Source organism: Perognathus longimembris, chromosome 12, assembly GCF_023159225.1.
Source record: "Perognathus longimembris pacificus isolate PPM17 chromosome 12, ASM2315922v1, whole genome shotgun sequence".
NCBI lineage: Eukaryota > Metazoa > Chordata > Mammalia > Rodentia > Heteromyidae > Perognathus > Perognathus longimembris.
The window spans coordinates 63,137,161-63,161,550 of NC_063172.1; the positions used below are offsets into that span (position 1 = coordinate 63,137,161).

The 24,390-nt window shown below is 39.0% G+C and overlaps 1 protein-coding gene across 1 annotated transcript in view; it reads left to right on the top strand.

Moving 5' to 3' along the window:
• Nkain3 (sodium/potassium transporting ATPase interacting 3) overlaps positions 1-24,390 on the top strand; it is a 233,266-nt gene that overhangs the window by 189,871 nt on the left and 19,005 nt on the right. Inside the window, exon 5 of the mRNA XM_048358671.1 lies at positions 15,433-15,493. Coding sequence (XP_048214628.1) covers positions 15,433-15,493 — 61 coding nt within the window. The remainder of the gene's footprint in view (positions 1-15,432; positions 15,494-24,390) is intronic.

Consider the following 24,390-nt stretch of genomic DNA (forward strand, 5'->3'; position numbering starts at 1 on the left):
GCTAGCCCTCACGCTGACCTCTTGCTTCGTTCATTTAGAACTGAAATCAAAAGCCAAATGGTCAGGCCCATCGTCAAATCTCCTGCTTCAAAACACCGGAAACAGAGGCAGCAATGGCCATTGATTTTGTTTTGCTCATAACTACACAAAGCATAATCTCTTTTTAACTGTATGATTTTGAAATAGGGTGTCGGGGAGAATTTTTTTCAACACTAAAGAGAAAGATTTTAAAGACATCTAGACATTAATTGGTGCTTGAAGTAAAATAATTTTAATCCTGAAAAAATACTTGTTTCCTCTAATTGATTTATGATCAAAGTAATATACAGAGAGGTTACAGTTTCATACGTAAGGCACTGAGTACATTTCTTATCAAACTTGTTACCTTCTTCCTCAATTTTCTCCTACCATCCCCATCCCCAATTCCCTCCCCGCCCCCCTAAAAAAAATACTTTTTTAAACTGCTTTCATCCAAGTATCTCTCTAATCCCCTTCTAGAGTGTGCCTAAAATTTGGTTAGGTGAGAATGTGCTTCCCTCTGAAAAGAAACCATGTTCAATTATACCAAAAATAGGGGCTGGGAATATGGCCTAGTGGCAAGAGTGCTTACCTTGTATACATGAAGCCCAGGGTTCCATTCCCCAGCACCACATATATGAAATGGCCATATATAGAAAATGGCCAGAAGTGGCGCTGTGGCTCAAGTGGCAGAGTGCTAGCCTTGAGCAAAAAGCCAGGGACAGGGCTCAGGCCCAGAGTGCAAGGCCCAGGACTGGCCAAAAATAATGACAATAGTACCAAAAATAAAGTCTCATAACTTCAGATCATTAAAAACATCCTGAGCTATTTTTACACTTCTAAGTCAAATTCTGTGCTTCTGATACTTTTTTGAAAGGTAACATTCCAAACTCACACACACACACATACGCACCAAACTCCTTCTGGAGTCTCCTTCTGGAACGTGGTTAAGTGTGAAAATGCTTGCTTCTCTTTGATAGAAATTGGCAGGTAATATCCCCAAAATTTGCTTTTAAAAGTTTAAGCTACCAGCCAGTGCCAGTGCCTCATACCTACAATCCTAGCTACTTGCAAGGCTGATATAGCGGGAGGAGTGTGTTTCCAGGACCACACAGACAGAAACCTCCGAGAAACCCAAATAAATTTTCTGGAGTGAGAGCTGAGGAGATAGTACCTGCCCATCATCCTAGTGGCAGCAGGAAATTAGGAGGATTGCAGCCTAAGTGTCTGTCTGGGCAAGAAGCAAGACCTTATCTCACAAATCACCAGTGCAAAAGAGGGATGGGAGAGCACTTGCCTAGCGAGCTCACGGCCCTGAGTGCAAACCCCAGTACTGCCAAGAAAAAGTTTTAGGTAGCATGTTAACAGTCAGTACATAGTATGCCGTAAGTGATGTGTTGAGCCAACAACAGTTCTATTTAAGGCTTACCATCAAGAATGTCACTGTCTTTGTGAGGATTATAGTACACAGAAGTCCATACCTGCTTTGCTAAGTACGTGCAGCTGCAGTACAGGCAGATGGGAGGAGAACTCCATGTTAATCAGTAGTAAGTAGAGGAGTCGAGGTCATGAGGTCCTGAAGCAATGTGTTATTTCCTACCTAAGTAGTTTCGGGACAGGCTAATTAACCTCTGTGTCTCAATTTTGAAGTGAAATGTCAGAAATGTCTCTTCTAAGACACTGTGGGTGCCACCAAATTAAAGAAGCACAAAAAGTATCAGTACGCCCTAATGAGCTAGAGACCAAAGGCAAAGCAGCCCTAAGAACAATAGGTCTGAGTCACTCGAGAACAAAATCAACAGTTCAAGATGGAAAAAGGCAGAAGAAGATCCACCACACAAGTCTGAATTCAGTCTGAGCAGACCGAGAGCTCCTCCCAAATCTAGCTTTTACTCCAGCTTCCTGTTTCACGGAAAAAAAACATGGAGCCAGTGCTCAACACAGCCTTCCTGGGTTACAAGTTCCCATCACCACACAGATAGAGACACTCCACTTAAGACCTGGCCCCACACCTTCTGACGCCATGACAAAAATAGCTCTGCAACCCCAAAATACATTTATAATCATCCCACACATTTGTTTTGTTTTTCTTATTTATTGTCAAAGTGCTGGACAGAGAGGTTACATTAGGCATTGGATACATTTCTTGTACTGTTTGTTACCTCCTCCCTCATTCCCCCCTCCACCCTCCCCCTTTGTCTCTCCCCCCATTAATTGTTCAGTTGGGTTACACCAAACAGTTTTGCAAGTATTGCTTTTGTACTCGTTTGTCTTTTTATCCTGTGTCTCTCGATTTTGGTATTCCCTTTCCCTTTCCTAGTTCTAATAACAGTATATACAATTTCCAATGTACTCTGATAAGATACAGTGATAGTGCGGGTACAACCACAGGAAGGAGATACAAGAGGATCATCAACAATAGAAGCTATGGTTTCACATCACATGTTGAAAGTAATTACAACAGTGATATAATGATCGTTTCCATAACATGGAGTTCATTTCACTTAGGATCATCTTTTGTATTCATAAAGGCATAGTTATTGGGCTCTTGTGATCCTCTGCTGTGACTAGCCTAAACCTGAGTTAATTATTCCCAATGAGGGAAACCATAGAGTCCATGTTTCTTTGGGTCTGGCTCACTTCACTTAGTATAATTTTTTCCAAGTCCTTCCATTTCCTTACAAATGGGACAATGTCATTCTTTCTCATAGAAGCATACAATTCCACTGTGTATATGTATCACATTTTCCTGATCCATTCATCTACTGAGGGGCATCTGGGTTGGTTCCATATTTTAGCTATGACAAATTGCATCCCACACATTTGTAACCACCTGTTTCAACTTACATTTATGATGCAAAACAAGCAAAGATAAGATAAGCATTCTCTTGAGAGAAGTATTTATCCTCATATAACCTTAAAACATTGAGGTACAATGATCTCATCCAGTGTCACAGAATTAAAATCAGGTAGGAATTATTGAACTCAACAAGAGACATTGAGATAAATTGTGGACGCCAGGATCTGTTTCAGTATGAACTTTTTTTTTCTAAATTTTAGACCCTTCACTTACCTCAATGACTTGTGATCAAAAGGCATTCTGGGAGTCAGAGGAACATTTGAGTCCTCAATTATATTGCTGAGCTGGTTTGTGCAGAGTGTATCACAAAAGCCTGCCATTAAGTCTTATCTTCCTTGGTTGAGACAAGCAACTCATCTGTTTTCCATTTTGAACTTGTCTGCACAAGTTCTTCCCATATCCATAAGGGCAATAAATCCTCAGAGCCTGAATATAATAAGATGCTGTTGCTGGTGTGTGATTTTATGGCCATTGTGGAAGAAACAACTTATTTCCATCCATATTCATTGGTTCATTTGGATTCCCGGGTGCCAGTGGGACTCTTCAAAGAGGAAACCAAATGTCGTCAGATGACGTCAGGCTTCCTTTGGCATAGGACTCCTCCAAAAGCAGACATAACTAATTCTGGATTCCTGAAGAAACAAGGATGATCAGCTTAGTTAAAGGAAACAGGTCAAGTATTGAGTAATCCAAACAAATCCAAACAAGCCAGTTCCTCCCCAACTTCTTCCCCTGCGGATTCTAAGTTCCTGGACTTAAGTTCTGCCGGCCCTGCAAGAGAAAACAGATGGGCATGGGTGACAGTTGCGCAGAATGGCCCTCCGGGGAGCTATAGAGAACGAAATGAGTCCACAAAGCACTGGGAGATGAAACTGTCTTCAGTCGCTGATTTTTTTTTTTTATAAACCCCTTCCAAAGCCTGCTGTCCAACTGAAAGCTGAAGATAAAGACGTTGATCAGGGCTGAAAACTTCTCCTAGAAGAGGGAGCCAAGAGTGTCCCAGAAATTGTGTATTTCTGGATATACATACGGTTGCCTGTCCTCCTGCCCTACAATGGAGGGAATGCTAGATCCAGGCTTGCTACAAGGGTGATGATACCACCAGGCTTGGTGAAAACCATTGTGTGAACTCAGCAAGGTAGCTGAAAAGGTCTTTTTTATTTCTCTTCTTCCAAGTCAAGGAAGTAGCGTGCACTTTGAAATAATCATGTCTATTTCTGTTGTCATTCAAATGTTTGCTTTGGTGTAAAAAACCAAGCAACAGTAATTCTGAAGTGAAAAGAGCTTAAGATCCTGGTCCTTTCCACATTTTTTATTTTATCATCTGTTTAAAATGATACAAGCGGGACTGGGACTATGGCCTAGTGGCAAGAGTGCTTGCCTCATATACATGAAGCCCTGGGTTCAATTCCCCAGCACCACGTATACAGAAAATGGCCAGAAGTGGCGCTGTGGCTCAGGTGGTAGAGTGCTAGCCTTGAGCAAAAAGAAGCCAGGGACAGTGCTCAGGCCCTGAATCGTAGGCCCAGGAATGGCAAAAAAAACAAACAAAAAACTTTAACAAAATGATACAATCAGTCACTGGTCCATCCACACGCTTGTTGTATGATCCAGACACTATCAAAGCAAAGCTGTAAACATCTGCGGGACTTACTCACTCAAGGCAATAATTTTAGTGCATAGAGCCAGATCTGGCTTTGACATTGATGAAACATGATAACCCATATAACTTCAGAATTTCTAACGTACCGCAATTCTAAAATTCTTCCCTTTGTTTGAGACGTATTGGCTTCCCTCCCTTCACCTTAAAACGCAAAAGAAAAATTCAAAAAGAGTTGATGAGTGCCTTTTGTTTACCAGGCAAATTTTATGTGGTCGAAATGCCAAGTTGGAAAAGAAAACCGTAAGAAGTTGGTGGTGGGGACAAATGAGTGAACAGCTAGACATCGTTGTGTGAGGAGTATGAGTCTGGATCAGACAAGAGAAAGCAGAGTCTCTCTGGGGGAACCAGAGCAGGACTCATGGGATCACAGCCTGGGTATCGGCAAACTCAGAGCACTTCCTACCTCCCGTAACAAATGCACACAGAGCTGTGTTCCAGAGCAGTAGCTGGGAACTGCTCTTCAGAGATAGAAGAACAAAGGGCAGAAACAGTTCGCACTCGAGGTGTATCAAAGAAAGTGACATTTGCAGCTGTTCTTAAAGGATGAGAGGGTGTGTACAAGTGTTAGGAGAATAGGGTGAGGGACTGTGTGCAAGCAAAGAATGTGATCAGCTCAGTGAGTTGGAGCACAACCACAACAGAAAGATGGAAGAGAAGCTTGGATAACTAAGTAGAGGCAAGTCTACAGAGGGCTTGGAGTTGGGTAAGAAGTGCATGTGTGTTTGGACAAACAAAAATGACCTTGGTTCTTGAGGGCTTAAAACTGTGCATGAAGAGTTAAGGAACCATTTGTTTGCATCAGAATATAAAATGCTACCATTTATCCACCTTAAATAAGAGAGAGAAAGGAAATGGGGGGAGGGAAGACAAAGGAAGGAGGGAAGGAGGAAAGAAAAAAGGAAGAAAAGAGGGAGAAAAGGAGCCTCACTGACCTCAATTTTTCTCCATATTTTATTGCTATCTCTAGTTCCATTTCAAACTCCTTGACAGAATTCTTGCCATCTTATTTTCTTGTGAACCTACTCTGCTCCCATTTTTGTCCTGTCCTTCACCAAAATAATTCCCAGTCCAGTGGCAAATGTTCAATTACTGTCCTTCGCTTACCAGAGACCTGTGACTCAATCATACTTCACTGGTATGTCCTTTTCTTTGAATTTTTGTTGGTTTACTATGTTCCCACCCATAAATGATATCATGCTCCCAGACTTATCCCTGGGATCCTTTTCTGATTTATTCACTTCTTTGTGATATGATTTAGCTCTATAGCTTTCTTTTTAATGACCTCAATTAGTTATACAAAGAGTTTTCATATTAAATAGCTTTAAATACTATGATCCTAAGTGAAATGAACTACAAGATTTGGAAATAAGTGGCTTATCTTTGATGTTGTTATTTCCAACGTACACTATGAAATTATACCTTTTTCTTTTGTCTTTCTTTCCCATGCTTTTACCCCTGTTTTCACTGTAACTGATCTTGGTACACTGGGTGTTGTATATATGTTTATTGGAACTAGGGAAGGGGAACACCAAAATGGAGAAACGAAGGGTAAAAGGCGAACCAATACAACAGCAATACTTTCAAGACAATATGCTGTAAACCAACTGTACATCTCACAGGAAGGTAGAAAGGGAATGAGGGAAGGGGAAGGGGGGAAAAAGAAGAAGGAGGTAACAAGTTTGGTAAGCAATGTACTCTCTGCCTTACGTATGGAACTGTAACCCTCTGTACATTACTTTGACAATAAAAAAAAATGAAAGAAAAAATACTATCCATACGGTCTATCATCTAAATTACACTGAATGTGAAACTGTGTTTTGCCTAATTTCCCTCAGCAGTTCTCAGGGTGGTGGTTTCAGCAAGCAACACTGGGGGATGAGGTAACATCTTACCTTCTCCTAAAAGACACCTGACATCCCTTTCTCTTAGAAGAGCTGATGTTCTCCTCTGGTAATATGGTCCACTGCACAAGCAGGCATGCATTATCACCCAAGGAGCACGGAGAATGCCACAAAGGTATAGGACATGTTTGCTGCTGCTGTTGATAAGTAACCAAGGTCTGTCTGCATTCCTGAAACAAGGAATAAGAAATCAGGCTACTTTGGTCATGTATCGTGATACATGTTAATTTGGCTAGAAGTTAATTTGGCTAACAATCCCAAACCTTGTGCAATACTAGCTTTAGAAAGCTATACTTTCTCTTGCAAGTACTTTAATACCTACCCCTAAATTAATTCATGCAGAAGCTTTCTACTCACAAATGCCGTGCACAATGACCACAGGCACAGACAGAGCTCTGCAAAAGCTCAAGTGTGTGAGCCTCTGCCTACTTCACAAAGGACGGTCTTAGCCAAGTATTTTATAGTGTTTGAACTTAAGGGAATAAATAACTAGAAAAAAAAATCCTTCCAGAATATTCTAGATTATTTTGGTAACTGGAGAAGGATCTCTCTCAAACTTAATACGAATGATCAGAACTTCAGGAAAATGCTGTACAAGGAGCCTTTTGGCTTCCCTTCACCAATCTTCTTACCTAGAACTTCTCTGTGTTTTCCTAGATGAGCCTTTCACCACCACCTACAATGAGGAAACACTTGTGATTTCAGAGCTGACTTAGTTCTTTGATCCATTCTTAGTAAGATTCACAACCAGGACACAGAGCCAATGGTTGTCATGCTAGTGTCTGCATGTGTGAAATCTAACCCTGTCAGTGTTTGCCTGTCAGCAGGTCAAAACAAATCAGTTTACTAATAAAAGCAAATCAATCTCTTACATAAAATATGGTGTTGGAAACTAGTCTTAGGTCATTTTCATTCATTAGTTATATTGAAAAAGATGAAATTACACTGTCACAATATATAACACAGAGATGGTCATTTTAAAAACTAAATAGATGATTCATCCAAGAAGGAAACAGCTATCATGAAAAGGAATTGCACTTTGAAAATTTATTAAAACAAAAATAATCAGGATTATCATCATCTAGTTACTTATTTTGTGTGTGTTTGCTCATGGCAAAAATGAATTTTGTTCCATTTCATGTAGACAAGTAGAAAGCCACAGGGACTATTTCAATTCATATTCTGGGAAACCAAGAAACACACAAGTCAGCCATCTACAAATTGATGATTAACAGGATGTCTAGACAGGTTCTCATGAGCATAACATTATTAATTAAACATCAGTTTGGTTAATCACAATGGCAAAAGTAATTTTTAGAATAAATATTTTATGAATATACCCTTTAATAAAGTAAAAGTAAAATGAGCTATTTTAATTAATTCATTTGTAATGTTGTTGAGATTATGGCTGGGAAATTATGTTGCAAGGCCTGGAGAAGGATCTAATATTTCTAGCATAGCAGGTCTTCATTTTATTGTTTCCAGCTAATGGTACAGTATGTCTCAATTTCCTGACCAAAAAAATCCTTTTATGCTATCTATTTAGGCAATATTAAGGTCCATTAGTGAACAATTGGATCTGACAAGTTTTTCTATGATTATACTCTTTGTTAGTTTTAAACTGTATATGCCCACATTTCATCAGTAAAAAATCAATCACTATACAGGGAGAAATATCATGATGTCACTCTGATCAAATATCTTACTTTGTTTCTACCAATCAAAAGACACATTATTTTGGAAAGGATAAATGAATACTTTAGTCAGTTCTTTAGAGCACCTACAAAATGGATATTTTCAGAAAATATTTTGTTAATTCATTATGTTTAGCAAAATCCCAAATGTAAGTAAACATGTATTTCATGTGTCTGTGTGTGTCTGTGTGTGTGTGTATGTAACTGACTTATAGTCTTTTGTCTTAATGTGAGTTCACCTATGATCATCTTCTGAGGCAATCCTCCTAATTTTCTCAATATCTTGCACTATCCCCAAACCTTTCCTTGAATTTAAGCATTCCTTTAATGATCAGGGTAATAAAACCTGCATCTACTTTTCAATGTTAGCCATCTGGTCAACCTCTTTCAACTTTGCTTAGAAGAAAGCTTGCATTTAAAAATGTAAGTTTTAGGCAAAAAAATAAAATTTTATTTTATGTTGTAAAGAGTCTTTACAGGGTACTTAGATTTGCATTTTTAAGTATATAGTGAAACAATTTATGAATAAGCTATTAGCAGTTAATACTTTCCAGCCTGTTACATCAACTGGAAGGCAAAGTTAAAGTGAGGGCTATAGATGTAGATTCAGACCAAGGCTTCCTTATCAAGCTAAGTTTTATTTTCACAACGGAATGGCCTCCTGTTGAGTTTCCAGACTCAATTCCATCAAATTAACTCTGCATATTGATATGTGAGAAGAATGTTTCAGCGTGGCTGTTTGTTCTCAAGGGGCCTTCTCATCAATCCCCTGGCTTTTCTTCCAGTAAATGTCAATAAACCAACCAATATTTGCTGATGTTCTTACCAATAATTGCTGATGGATCCATGGATACCAAATGGAATGAGACAATATTAGAAAACACCAAAATATATGTCTCCTGTCAAAGAGATTAACACTGTCTTGATATATATTCATATATATACTAGACATCATTCTCATCTCAAAGACACCAATAAAAAAATTCACATAATGATCAACTTACATTAAGTCAACATAAAGGTGTACATAGAAGTGTTACACTTTTTTCTAGAAAAGTATAATCTAAACAGTAGAAAAGTAGTATTCAGTATAGTACTAAGATATTATGAAGACAATGAGTTGATAGTAGGAGATCCCTATAGCAAATCAAAAAAAATCAACATATCAATGGTCACTTCTCACTTATCTAAATGAGAAAAATGATTTATGAGATTTAATTTAACTTCATTGATGGATAAAAGTTGGAATATAAAAGCCATCATGCCAAAAGCAACTTCTTAGATAAATTAGCAATACAGCATCTTTTGTCTGTATGCCAAACAACAGAACTAGTTCAGATATATTTCCATTATACTGTGATCTATCCATTCCACCTTTACCTTTCTCCTTCCTCGCAGAAATAGAACTCGTATAGGTTATTTCAGGCACATTGGATAGGATAGGAGATATTTCACCTATTCACCTGCAACTAGGTCGAGCTCTTCAGGGCTCAGAAAAAAAATCTGACCTATCAATCTTTATGTCTCAAGAACACAGATCACTTCAGCTCATTTAGCTAAATTTAAACAAGATTTTTCTTCAAAATTAGTTCTACAAAGGAGATCATTTATATTTAGAGAGCTACACAATATATTGTTCAAATGATTAGACATGCTAGCCTAGTACATCTGATGTCCTAGGTTTGATCTCTCATACTGTAAATATATAATATATGTACATATATATGTACACACTTACGTATATATAATTAATTAAAAACCAATAACCCAGTGAAAAAGACATGGAGCTTGGGAATGAAATATCACATCTTCTTTTCTATTTATGTTTCTCTAGAACTCTAAGAATAATTCCTTTTAAACAACATCTGACTTCTATCTTAATATCTGTGGCCTTCTTAGGCCTATATGTTAGTTTATATGTAGCACTGAGATGGTAACTGTAGCCTGAGGGGAGCAGGAACTGCATAGCATGATGGGATTAGCAATAACATTCATGTTGTGAGCACTGAGACGAATTAGAAGCTCAGCATGCTAGAGAGAATAAATTACAAATTATGTTATCTACTTTTTTTTCTTTTTTTGCCAGTCCTGGGCCTTGAACTCAGGGCCTGAGCACTGTCCCTGGCTTCTTTTTGCTCAAGGCTAGCACTCTGCCACTTGAGCCACAGCACCACTTCTGGCCGTTTTCTATATATGTGGTGCTGGGGAATCGAACCCAGGGCTTCATGTATATGAGGCAAGCACTCCTGCCACTAGGCCATATTCCCAGCCCTTTGTTATCTATTTTTAAGAAACCTAATACAAAATTTCAAGTGCTGTATATTTTTTCTGCAAAAACTTGTAGAATGAAGCACACATGCATGAATGAATGTTTTGTAAGCTGTTTTGTTAGCTTTACTTTTTATTTTACGATAAGCTGTCAAGCGTTATACAAGATAAAAACAGTGATGGTATAATCAAAATGAAAATACAACACCCCCAAATTTTAAACTGTTCCTATAATTATTTGGAATAAATGCTGTGAAATAATTAGGTCCTGCTTTAAGAACACATATTTATAGTAATGTGGGAAAAACATAAGATAGATATGTGAACATCATGTAGCTGATAGAAGTTTTCTTGGCAATATTAAATATCATTATTTAAAATCGCTGAGAGGAATGGGTGGACACGCAGAATGATATCTCAGTTTCTATCAAGTGATGTTCTGATCACACATATCACGTCGTAGAATGTAGCTTAAGTTGTACACAGAGCCTAAATGCAAATGTGAGAGGCAGAATGATGACCCCTAAAAGATGGTCACGCCTGACCTCTGGGAACCTGCAAATAATTATTCATGGCAAAGGAATAAATCAAAACTGTGGAGAGAATTAAAGATAATAATCATATAGTCTTTAAAATGAAGCTATTAAGATTGTCCAAATGGGGGCTGGGGATATAGCCTAGCGGCAAGAGTGCCTGCCTCGGATACACGAGGCCCTAGGTTCGATTCCCCAGCACCACATATACAGAAAACAGCCAGAAGCGGAGCTGTGGCTCAAGTGGCAGAGTGCTAGCCTTGAGCGGGAAGAAGCCAGGGACAGTGCTCAGGCCCTGAGTCCAAGGCCCAGGACTGGCAAAAAAAAAAAAAAAAGATTGTCCAAATGGATGCAACATAATTCCTAGCACTACTAAAAGTAGAACAAGAGGGCAGAAGAAAGAGAGATACACAGACAGCAGCAGAAGGAGCAGCCCAGTATTGCTAGCTATGAAGATGAACGCATGAAACATAAGCCCAAGAATGAAGACCTGTACACCAGCTAGAGAAAGAAAGGAAACCAATACTGCGCATCTTCCAGGACTAAGTTCTGTTGGCACCCTTAACTTTAGCCTCGTGAAGCTCATTTTAGACTTTGGGCCTAAGTACTTTGAGATCATAATTTTGTGTTGATTTAAACCATGAAGTTTGTGCCAATTTCTTCCAAAATCAATGTAAAACCAATGTAAAAGAATTTTTTATTTCAACATATGCACACAGGTATACATGCCACTGAGAAAGAATAGACAAAGAACTGCAAAGTTATTTGTTGTAAAGTGCCTCACAACATATGACTTAGTACATTTAGTACATACGATGTCTCAATCTTGTTAAACCACCACAAACACTTATCTTTTAAAAACTGCAGTTAATAAAGCAAAACAAAAAAGCTTTACCCTATAAGAGACTTCTCGTAAATTAATAAAAACAACATCAAATTAACAAATGGGTGAAGAATTCTGCTATAATTCGCATAGACGTGGCTAATATGCCAGCTACCACTGGCCATGTCTGTAATCCTAGATCGTGGAGAAGCTGAGATCAGGAAGACCACAGCTCCAGACCAGCCAGGCAGAAAAGTCCACAAGACTCGGTCTCAACGGGAAGAAGCTCGGTGGCTGATGTGCACCTGCCCCCTCGCTAGGAAAGAAAGTCAAAATTGGGCATATTTTTGACCCAAGCTTGCATCTGTGCAGGAAACAAGACCCTATCTCAGAAATATCCAGTACAGAAGAAAATAAAGAGCTAAAAAGTCATGGCCAAATAATAGTGTGTGTTTGCTTAGCAAGGCTGAGGCCTAGGACTCTAACCCTCCGTACCACTGAAAAAGAAAAAAAAAAAAAAAGACTGATAAAACATGAAATGGCCAAGTGCTAGTGGCTCACATCTATCATCTTAGCTACTCGGACACTGAGATCTGAGGGGCGTTTCGGAAGCCAGCCCAAGCAGGAAAATCTGTGAGACTGTTATCTCCAATAAACTACTCAGAAAAAGCCAGAAGCGGCTCTGCGGCTGAAGTGGAAGAGCACTGACCTGGAGAAAGAAAGAATCTCAGGGACAGTGCCTGGCCCAGAGTTCAAACTAAGCATTGTTATTATGATGGTATGATAAGCTATACTATCAGCTTATTTTTTACATGTTGTTTTTTACATGTAATTGTATATCCTTATTGTACCAAGTATTTCGAAACAGCTATGTGGCAGGATTTTAAACATTCTTACCATGGAAAATGGTACAATTTTCTTTTGAAAAATCAGTTAAATAATATATAAAAATAAATCCAAAATACTTAATGGTACTTTTTACTATGATCAATCTATTTCTGGGAATAAGATCATTAGACGTATAAGAAAAGCATTAATATCTGACATGATATTACTTATAATTGGAAAATGACTTTCAATAATAGGCTATTTCTTTTTTATTTATACTAGGCTATTTCTTAAATATATTGTATTATATTTAAATGATGCAACTTTACGTATTTAATAGTTAAGCTTATGGGTCTGATATATGGCTACTAATTGAAAGATTAGGAGGAAAGTGTTCAAAAGTCATGATGGTGGAATCTGAAGGATTCTCCTCTTTGCAGCTGGTTTACTGAGAGAGCCAGGTTTGATAGAAATCAATCTGAAGGCAATTTTGTGCATTCTCCCTCTGTCGCTTCAGGTTCATTCTATCAATTCTATCACCTGGTTCTGTTCCCACTTTGGGGTCATATTTCAAGCTAAATTTGTTTCTCATTTGGTCCTTCGTAGATGATAAATTTCCCCATCCGGGTCAATGTAAACTCTAACCCATTAAAAGCTCAGCTGAGCCTGATTTCACGATGCAGCACTTGAATAAGAAAGAGGGACACAGAGCTACTCTCTCCTCACTGAGCTCCAGTTTCTCTCAATGGTCAGTCCCCTGGCTTGTCATTTAACATCTTTTGTTCCACTCACCTTTTGTATCTAAAGAACCAGCATCTTTCTTCCCAGGTTCTACATCTGGCGGGAAATCTCCTAGGTTGGAGTCCCAATTCACAGCACAGCAGGCTTTCCTCAGAGATCCCCCCCTCACCCCCCCCCACCCCACCCCACACCCCCACTACCCCCCTGCATCCCTCAGCTGCTACTCCCTCTTGGCCCTGCCTCTTCCCATTCTCAGCCAAGAGTCCACTAGCCACAGTCCCTTGCAATTTGCTTCTTCCAAGAGGATGCCAAGTCCTCATGTTGCTCAAAGTGCGAGGAATATCAAGTTGGCCAAGTTCTTCCTTGAAGCAATGCCTCACTTGGGTCGAGATGAAAGGAGGTATCCAAGAAATAAAAGGGCTGTTCAGCCTGCTGGTAGCTCCCTCTGTAAATCCATAGGGCCTCACTTCCTGACCTCCCAGCCTCTCGGAGCCTCTCCGCCTTTCATATGCTTTTGTTAAGGGTTACAAGCTCAGATTCTAATCCATATGTGCCACTGGAACCCACAAATATGTTGTTCTCTGCACTGGGAACCACCCTTTGGCACTGGGTTATCAGAAAAGTAATTCTTTACAACTAAGGAGTGAGCAGTATGAGCATTATAAACAACTAAGTTACAGTTTAGCAAACTGAGTAACAGGAAGCTTCAATATGTGTTGCTGGGGGGGCAGGTGGGAGGGGGATTGTTGGCGGGGAGATGAATGGAGAGAGGAAGGGTGGGCATAAACAATCAGAATCTTCAGTGTACATATATGAAAACCAGGCAACTTAAGGGGATGGGTGGAATTAGCAGAGATGAGTGAGAACAATGAAAGATGCATCATACACATGAACTGCTTTGTTAAATAGCAACTCCTTTCTGCAACTTAAAGGTAATAAGTTTTCAAAAGAAAAAGAAATTACAAGAAGAGCCAGATAGTGGCTCATGCCTGTAATCCTAACTACTCAGGAGGATGAGATCTGAGGATCACAGTTCAAAGCCAGCCCTAACAGGAAAGTCCCTGAGACTCTTCACTAAACTACAAAAAAAAATAAAAATTAAAATTAAAAAAGCCAGAATGGAGCAGTGGCTCAAGTACTATCCTTGAGCACGAAAGTTCAGAGACAGCACCTGGGTCCAGAGTTCAAGTCCCAGGACCAATTTAAGAACAAATGCATTGTACTCATAAACTGGTAGTTGAATTGAAACAGATGTGCAATTTCTTAAAGGTAATAATAATGAAAACAGAGAAGTTTTCTTTACAGTGTTAATTTATAATGAGGATGGGGAGGAAACACACTGTAACAATAGAGATATGCAATGAAGACAGACCACAACAGCTATCCAGGTAGCTATTTTTCATACCTGTCAATAACGATTTTAGATTACACTAGATTCATTGGCAATTTTGTCCTCCAGGAATTGCAGTGTGCCTGACTCCATGCAATAAAAATCACCATCTCAGTCTAATATGAAAAGCTTTGGCTGAACCCTGTTTTTGTATTTATTTTTGAACTGTTTGTATCCAAAATATAAATTATGTCTCTCCTTCACTTTACCACTAACCAATCATCACAATAGTAATATATTTTCTTAAGATATAATTAACAAAACAGTTTAGTAGTACAATAATTTTTACTTCCAGAGTATTTTCAATAATTCAGTAGATGATTGCTGTTTAATTTATAAGCAGCACATTTCTATTTCTTTTGTAGCTATTAAACACTAAGATAGGTATGGTAATGATGCATGTAGTACAAATTGCTCTGTAAATAGTAAACTCCTAAAACATTTGTGTTGAATTGTCTGTGCTGATTTGTTAATACTGAAACAAAGTCTAAATAAAATATCTAGAATGCTTCAAATCATGTGATTTTTTTTAGAAAGCTACTGAAGTGATGTAGACAGGAAAGGGCTCATTAATATCACAGCTATTATTTTAAGATAAGATTTTTGTTACAAAATTTAATACATTTTCTTCCTACGTATCGATTGGATTACATAAACTATTCATGGACATTTGGCCTATATTCTTAATGCATGTATTTTTTTCTTTCTTGCAGTTGGTTGGGTTTGTGTTTGCCTGTTATGTGATCAGTATTTCCATGGAAGAAGAAGATACCTGTAAGTATGCTCAGTCATCTGAAGGTTCATTTGTCTGATATGCTGCTTCCAAAACTAATCATTATAGGGCTGTAAAATCTTTCCTATTTCAATTTGGAAATGATTGATTCCATTACAGTAACAGTGTAATCAATCACTGATAAACTGAATTGCACACAAACAAGGACACACTAAGTACGGATACTCAATCTGAGTGGTACGAGAGCATGCGCAGAGACTTAGAGGCCTGAGGACACTGTTTTGTCATGCCTCAGTAACTTCAGCAGAGACCTAAGCAATAGACTGAGCATATTATCTAGCTGCAGAATTTTAAAGTCTGACTAATAGCAATACAATAGCTTATAGATAGCAGGACCTACATAAAATGTGAGGAGAAAACTTCAAAAATTAAAATTTTCAAGGTAGAAAATAAAAACAATTACAAGATATATTAAAATGAATTGTGCAATGTTTAGGAGCTAAGTCATTTTAATACCCCAAAATGAAATACATATTATAACTGAAACTATATGATAAAGATTGAACCACACAGTTTAATAAGTGACTTTTGTTAAACATTTGCCCAATGTAGACACACTTTTTGAAATGTTCTCCCATAGATTTTGAACTATTTTCTTACAGTTAGTTGAAACGTATCTATCCAAAAGAGTTTCATAGATTTGGTTTTATCGTGGAAATTATTTCCTGAATTGTGTAAACTGGACCCTATCAAACAAATGAGGTGATATCTAGTCATTTTACCTTCCTTCTAGAACATGATTTCAAAAGGGTGTGATGCATGTTCCCCATGAAATAGGCTTAGTGTGATGTAGGAATTCAGTTAACAATAAGATTTTGTCTCAATTTACTTGTTCAAATTCCAGAAATAGCAGACCATGAAATAGAATGTATTTGGCAGTGAAAACACACAAAAATATTGCATCATGTTTTATAATTACTGAACAATATATTTTCTTAATAGTGCTTGAACCAGAGTTTCTAACAGTTCAAAAGTACAATTGTAGGCAGGCACCAGTGGCTCATGCCTGTAATCCTAGCTACTCAGGAGACTGAGGTCTGAGGCTCATGGCTTGAAGGTAACCCAAGCAAGAAAGTCCATGAGATTCTTTTCTCCATTTAACCACTACAAATACTAATAGTAAGCTAGAAGTGGAGCTCTGACTCAAGTGATAGAGCAATATAGCCCAAGGACAGCACTCAGGCCCTGAGTTCAAACCCCAGGACTCGCACTAAGGAAAAACAAAAACAAAAAAAGTACAATTGTAATGACAACACATTTCACTTTGAGGTGAGCTTCTAAAATGATAGCTCCAGGAATTTCCTTGTGCGTTCCGTGATCTGTAAAAGTTAGTTATAGGAAGCCAGCAGCGTGCTCCAACTAACAGGGAAGACAGATGCATAGACAGAAGCAACTGGTGGAATATGAATGAATCTACCAACAACTCAACTCAATAGAACTTGCTAGAGATTGGGGCTAAATAAGGACTTTAAGACATTTATACATTGGTGAATTCCATCTGAACCTCTTGTATTTTTCAGTAGTTATCTCTTAACCACCATCCCCCAAACACACACACCTTGTGGTGTAAAAAAAAAAAAAAAGTCTGATACGGTCCTCTGTGAATTAACATAAAAAATGCCAGTACTCAGCCAGCTTATTGTGGAAAAAGAACTAGAGTACTTATAGTCTCCTTATATCTACTAAAATTAATACTTTTAATTTTTTCTGTTTTTTTTTTAATTATCGTTAAGTGGGTATACAAAGGGTTTCAATTCAACATGTCAGTTTATAGCTCCAAAGCATCCTGACCAAAGTCACGCCTCCGTCATTCCCTCCCAAGCGTGCTAACCCCGCCACTTCCATCAAGTTACCTGGCTGCATCTTCGCATACACATGCAATACTAAGACTTCTCCCACTCTTCCTCTCGCCATTTGGGAGACTTTTGATTTCAAGTAACACAAGAAACATAAAATGATGTGCCGAATGAGAGTTTCATCTAAAATAGGCAAACGTTTTTTACCTTCTTTTAGAGCAGTGTATATAGATTGTACTGAACTCACAGATCTTGTGTTTCCATGGACTTTGATGCCTTTAATTAAGTGAAAGCTTTCTACAGAGGACTCTGAATCAGCTACTTTACTGCACATCAAACTAGGAATGAAGCAGCTGCTTGCAGCCTATTCAATTAATGGTGTAATTTCAGTGTTTGTTATTAGGGCCATACATTATGCTACTGAGATATATCTGGATATGGTAGCTGTGTTGACATCCATTCAAATAATATTTAGAGTCAAACAGAGCCTTGGGTGCTCAAAACAAAGTAAATATGTCCAGCTTAACTTGATAACCTGATGGAGGAGAGACGCTGGTGAAAAGTAATCAGAAGCCTTTTAGTGGGATAATTCTCAATAGAGGACGATTTTACATTTTTATTGAAAGAAGCAAGAATCAAAAGTGCAGAGGTAATTAAATTGTCCCTGGGTATTCAGAAGACTGATGTGAACAAAAATGTAATGTCTACAGCCAATTGTAATGATCTCATAGACTTGGAAAGTTTGTGCCAATGCTTAGCTTTTAGGTGCAATAATGTACTGCTCTTTAGATATGATATTAACCAAACCCACAGTCAGGAAAATGTGTCCTCTGAACTCTTCTTGCAGAATTTACACACAGCATAAGGAAACAATACTGATAGCTTTTCAATTTAGTTAAGTATGCTTCTGGAAAGCTTATTCAAAAAGGCAACTGCATATATAATATACTCTCACAGTGCTTTGACAGACAAAGTACTATTTATTATTTTGATTCCTGTTTGAGCTAATAAAAATCTCTACATTATTGAAAATGCAAAGTTAAGCCTTGTTGGTAGACTGAAAAGTGTCAGAAGCCTTCACAGGGAGTAACTCCCCCCACCCCCATTTCTCTTCTCTATACTGTGTAAGTGCTTCTATGGAAATACTATTTCTGATAGACATTTCTGAAGAATAAAAGATACTGAAGGAGACATTCATTTCAAGCCACCCAGCCATCCTAATTATCTCTTAGTCTCTTTCTATTTCTTAAAAACACTGAAAAAGCTGGCAAAAAGCACAGTGCTGTTGGGGGGATGTCAATGGTTCTTTATCATTTGTTCTTATTAAAAATCCAATTTGTATATCTTTCTTCCATGATTTCTTTCTTCTTTTTTTGAATATCTAACAAACCTATGTGTGCGCTTTGGAGAGGCCAGGATCTCTGAAATATCATAAAAACCTGTCCATGTCTTATTTGGAAATCATCTGCTTTCTGCTGAGGACAAACTTTCTGTCTTGTTACTATTTTGTCAGACTCAATAAAAAGCATGTTTTTAATCCAAAGAAATGTGAAGGCAAACCAGGTACACTGAAAAGCAGTGGTTAACCTGCGAAAACCCTGCCGGGGTTGCTCATATTAATTTGCAGATTGTTCCTGAGATATCTGTTTTATGTCACAAAGGCTAGTCTTGGTTGTGTGGGTTGAATGGCAAGGGAAAGGGGGAAAACTGGAAACCTTAATAACTCTTTTAAGGAAGTGGGCTCTTTGGTTATGGGTTTCATATAACTCACATTGAAAAAGGAAGTTGCCATCCAAGCGTTCGATCATTGCTGGTATGCCTTTAGGGAACTACTCTGTGCGGTGGTTAATAAGACTTTCCCTACTCTCCTGTCCATGAAGTTTTCTATTGGCTACTGTTTAAGTAAGCCCCTGTGTGCCCATTAGCTACTTCTAGAAGAATGAGGTTGGGTTGCCATAGTAATGGTGAGAGCTAGGAGGACTCTTTTTTAAAGTCTCATCTCCTCAAAAAAAAATTACTAGGGAAGTTAATAATAATGGGACAGAGACTGACTGACTTGAATGTTAATGTCCAAATTTACTTTCTTTAATTTATAATGTATGGAGAACACTTAGAAGTAAGGTGATCAAAAAAACAAGGTCACAAAGCACTGGAAAAAAGTCATAGCAAAAGCCTGGGTGGTCCTCAGACAAGAAAATGAGTTCATTGCTTTGGACCCCCTATGGTGGATGGATATTTAATGGGGCAGAAGGCCCAAAGAATGGTGTGCAAATGAAAGATGAAGAAATGCGTGGGACTTAAGTGCAGATAATCGTAAAGTCATGCTCAGCATTTGAAGGAGTGACAGTGCTTTCACCTTGAGGTCAGCAATTTATGAGTTCTCAGGGCACGTGATTGTCTTTTGGCATCTAGGATACCACATGCACTAAAACAGACCCAAGGGCCTGGCAAAGTAAAATGTGAATGTGTTCCTCACATTCTAGGAGGGATACAAAAGTAAGTTAGGCAAAATTTCAAAGATATGTTTAAGGTCTACGATCCATAGCCCTTTGCTGTGCTGTGTGCTCTTCAACTGAGAAGAAAGAATAATGGTCCTGAATGAAAGATGAGAGATTAAGGACCCAGATGTGAACACAAAGGAGCAGAATAGCATAAGAAAAAAAATACATCTCACATTTGTAGTTACCTGAATTCAGAGTAGTGAGGATTTTAAGAAGATACTGAGCAGTGGTTCTTCTCTTTGCTCTTAGAAGTAAAATTTAGGAGCCAGAGGAAAATGAAGGTGACAGCATTCTGCCAATGTCCCCATGATTCAATTTTAAATTCAAGTTCAATATCCTAATCATGATCCCCCCTCCCAATTTTCTTCATCCTCGCATAAATCTCTTCTGCCAGTCCCTGTGTTGTACACTGAGCCCCCTCCACTGTGGGTATACTAAGTCCCTGGTTCCTAATGTTGGTTACTGAGATGAGCAGGTCACACCTGCCCTGATTAACTTGATCATGTCTCAAGCAAGCCAGCCTCCTTGCCACACTGCCCTCTCACCTGCTGCTACTCAGTACCTTCTCAGGGTTCCCTGAAAAATGAAGGCTTTGAGCTAGCAGTATCTTAAAGAAAAACTCGATAGCAAATTCTATGCCCATGCTTGAGGAATAAGCAATTGAACCCAAAGACCTGGAATGATTTGCACGAGCCTTCTCTTCTGTCCCACACACTTAGCAGTAACACCTGAGAGAACAGAAACCAGCAAGCCCATCCTCTTCCAGTTCCCGGGCCTCGTCTCCCCAGAGAACCCCCTATATCTGTCCACGATGATTCTCTTTCTGACATAGAAAGAGAGGCTTCCTTCCATCTGGAAGGATTTTGTGGCTTTTATCGTCTTCTCGCTGACAGACTGAGGTTGCTTGCTCCATTAATTATCTTTCCCTTACCCATCCTGCCAGCTGGCCAGTTTCTACCTCCCATTGCCTCTTTTACCCCAGCTCATTAGCCACAAAATTTGAAAAGAAAGAAAAAAAGGACTCCTGACTCCTCACCTGGTATATATTTCACTCCATTGTCTCTTACTTGTCTTCCCTTCACATCCAGACATTTCTACCTAGTAGTCCAGACAAACAGCCCTCATTTTCTCAACTTCCATTCACTGCCAATCTGCCACAGTCAGAATCCTGTCTGTATCCTCTCAACAAACCCTGACTCAGAGACCAGCCATGACCTTCCAGTTGTCAAATCCTCTTGAATTTTACCAAAGTTCATTAGAATTGATAGTTTGGGTCACTGTTGACTGCTTCCTCCTTCAAAATTTTTCTCTTCTGAGTTTCTAAGCAATCAGCTTTCTTGAGTCTTATCAGGCAATCCCATGTCTTCAGCAGCACGTGTTTTACAAATTAAAAGGTATTTCTACATGTTTATGTAAATGAGTCTAATTGCAAGTGCAGATACAGCTAACAAAATATGAAGCATTTCTTCCAGCTACATCCAAAGTGATAATTTGTCAAGTCCTTAAAATGTTAACTAGCCACCTCTGGTATAGATCTTATACTCACACTGCTATACTAAGTATTTTAAGATCTGACAATAAAACAGAAGACTTTAAAGACCAGACAATAAAAAGAGATGTTTATGCCTTTTAGATAACAAGATGGCACATAATATTTTCCAAATCTATAGTCTTGGACTACATATTTCAGATTTTATGAAGCTCTGGTTTTATAATTCTGTTGAAGAAATGTCATGCAAGTAACCAGCAATAAAAGGTAGAGATAGAATGCTTATCTTATGTCCTTTGTATTATGAACTTTACTGGCCACAAAACATAATGAGATAGTGTTCTTTGTGGGAGCAATATTTTACATTGGAGCCTAAGAGATATATTTGGGAGTATTCATATGACTTGAATGGAAAACTACATGAGATACAAAAGAAATCTGTCTCTCGTATCTCCTTTCTTTTCTTTCTCTTCCTTCTCTCTTTTGCTCTTCTTTCTCTCCCCTGACTGTAATTTTTTTTGAAGCAGCAGAAATTCTAGATTAGAGTTCTTAGTACACCTCAAGGGCATTTTCCTTTGCCACAGTTCAGTCAGCTGCAAAACTCTTAATGCTTTCCAGCCCTTACTCATTCAGCACCACCTTCAGAAATTACCTAATAGATGTCCTCAAGCTTGTGTCAGACTGGCTGGTGAGTCACTAGGACCATTTGTCCTTCTGCCAGGCAGGTAGCTCTACCATATGCTCCAGCCTCTGTGCCATCTGGCGTCCCAGGTGTCCCAGGAGACGGGATTCAGAATGGATTCCAGACTTGGCCTCTAAAGAACTTCCACAGACAAGAAAGCTTTAAAAAAAAAAACAATGGAGGAGCCACAGTGCCCAAGCAGACCAAGTCTCTTGAGTCACTGCTTTATGGAAAGTTGATTTCATAACTTGAGAAGATGCTAAGTATTTGGGGGGCACTGGGGAGCACCCAAAAGGACCTGCCATGGTCGGAATCCCAGGTTGGAGGTCCCTGAGTAAAGAGTTGTAAGAGTTCTCCTGCCACACAGCAGGGACGAAGCAAACAGAGGAGTGTCCCTGGGCTCCCAGAGGGCTCTTTGCAGGGCTAACGTTTAACTAAGAGCTGAAGGAGGAACGGGGTCCTGAGGGACAAGGCTGAGAGGAGAGCATTCCTGGCAAAGGAAACAGTAAATGCAGAGAAATCATTTCTTGGAAGAGGCTTCTAGCTAAAACAAAGGTAGTGACGCTGGGAGCTCCTTCAATACTGACTGCTCCAACTGGTCAATCAGCTCATCTGAGCTTTCCTGGCCCGTGGACTCTCCAGAGTGAACTAAAGGGAAGATTGCGTCCGAAGCTTCCCATTCAACCCTTTATTGAGCAGGAAAGCTACAGGAAAAGATGAAAATCATACCATTATTTTTACACATAAGAAAAAGTCCAAAGTGGACTTGCACTGTTTTCTTTGGATCCTTTGGCTTCATGTTATGCTTTTTTACTGACATATTTGTTTGGGGGAAGGAAATGAAATCTTTTTTGTTGTTGTTGATCATAGGGCTTGAACTCAGGGCCCAGGAACTGGCCCTAAGCTCTTTTGCTCAAGGCTAGCACTCTACTAATTTAAGCCACAGCATCACTTCTGGCTTTCGAGGGGTTCATCGGAGGTAAGCGACTCAAAGGGACTTTTCTGCCCAGGCTGGCTGGCTTGGAGCCAAGCTCCTCAGATCACAGCCTCCCAGTAGCTAGGATTACAGGCCAGGGCCGATGAGCCAACCATGCCCAGCTATTTTTTTTTTTTAAGGAAGACAAAGACTCCTATACTTACTAGTCCTGATGTGGAAGCCAGGACACAGTACTGACATTTTTCTCCTTACTGAGACAATGGGCATCAGGGTAAGACAGGTGGAAATCAGAGATTCCTCATGAGCATTCTGACGGTCACAAGCAGACTCTGCCTCTGTCTACTCAGTTCTCAATCATGATGCAACTTCCTAATGTGACCGATTTGTCTTCATGTAACTGTTTATGCTTACACTCTAAGTATGAATGAAAGTTTAGCATTCCATCGATAGGTCATTTTTTTCTGAATGATTATTTATTGTCAAAGTGATGTTTGACAGAGGGGTTAGAGTTTCATATGTAAGGTAAGTCATTTAAGAGACGGGTTTTGTTCATTTGATTGGAATAAAATGTTCATAAAGTAATAGCACCATTTTACACTTGGCGTACGCAATCTAGGAACATTAAGAACATTCACAGTCGGGTTGTATAACCATCACTGCCGTCTGTTTCCAGAATAGTTTCATCATCCAAGCAGGCTCCGTTATCTATTTTAGTGAGCTTGCTGTCATTGTAACAAATACCTGAAACAATCACCTTATCTGGGCTGTTTTGGTTCATAGTTTGGAGATTTCAGTCCAGGAATGGCCAGCCCATTGTCATAGCGGCAGGACAAGCGATAGTGGCAGCAGGTGACAAAAACATGTAGCTTGTGGCTAGTATGAGATAGGAAGGGAAAGAAGAGAGAAGAGCGGGAGACCAGGATCCCCCAATCCCCTTCGGGAGCATATCCCTCTTCCAGTGACCTGAAACTTCCCACTATGCTTCTCACATCTCCCAGTAGTACTAATTTGGGGACTAAGCCTTAACACATGGGATCTGAGGGACATTAGTGGGTGTTTCTAACTAAATAATAATAATACCTCATCTTCCCCCACCCCACCAGCCTTTTAACTTCTTATAAGTTCTCTTCTCATGATATGTGTCCTTTTTGATCTAGCTTATTTCACATACCCTAATGTTTTCAGGGTTTTTCCATGTTGTACCTCACGCCAGAACATCCATTTGACAGCTGAATAAATATTTCATTATGCTTTCATTTACTGTTTTACCTATTTTAATTCAGTTAAAATTCCTTTAAATGATGTCTTATTTACCACTTTAAGTTTCTTAAACATTTACTCCCCATTGAATTAGTTGTAATGTCAGTCTTTTGAAACTTTTCAAATATTCATCATAATAAAACGAATACTTACTGGATTTTAAACTGCGTCAGCAAATCAGGAGTTCTAGTGAAATAAGCTGGCACATAAGTT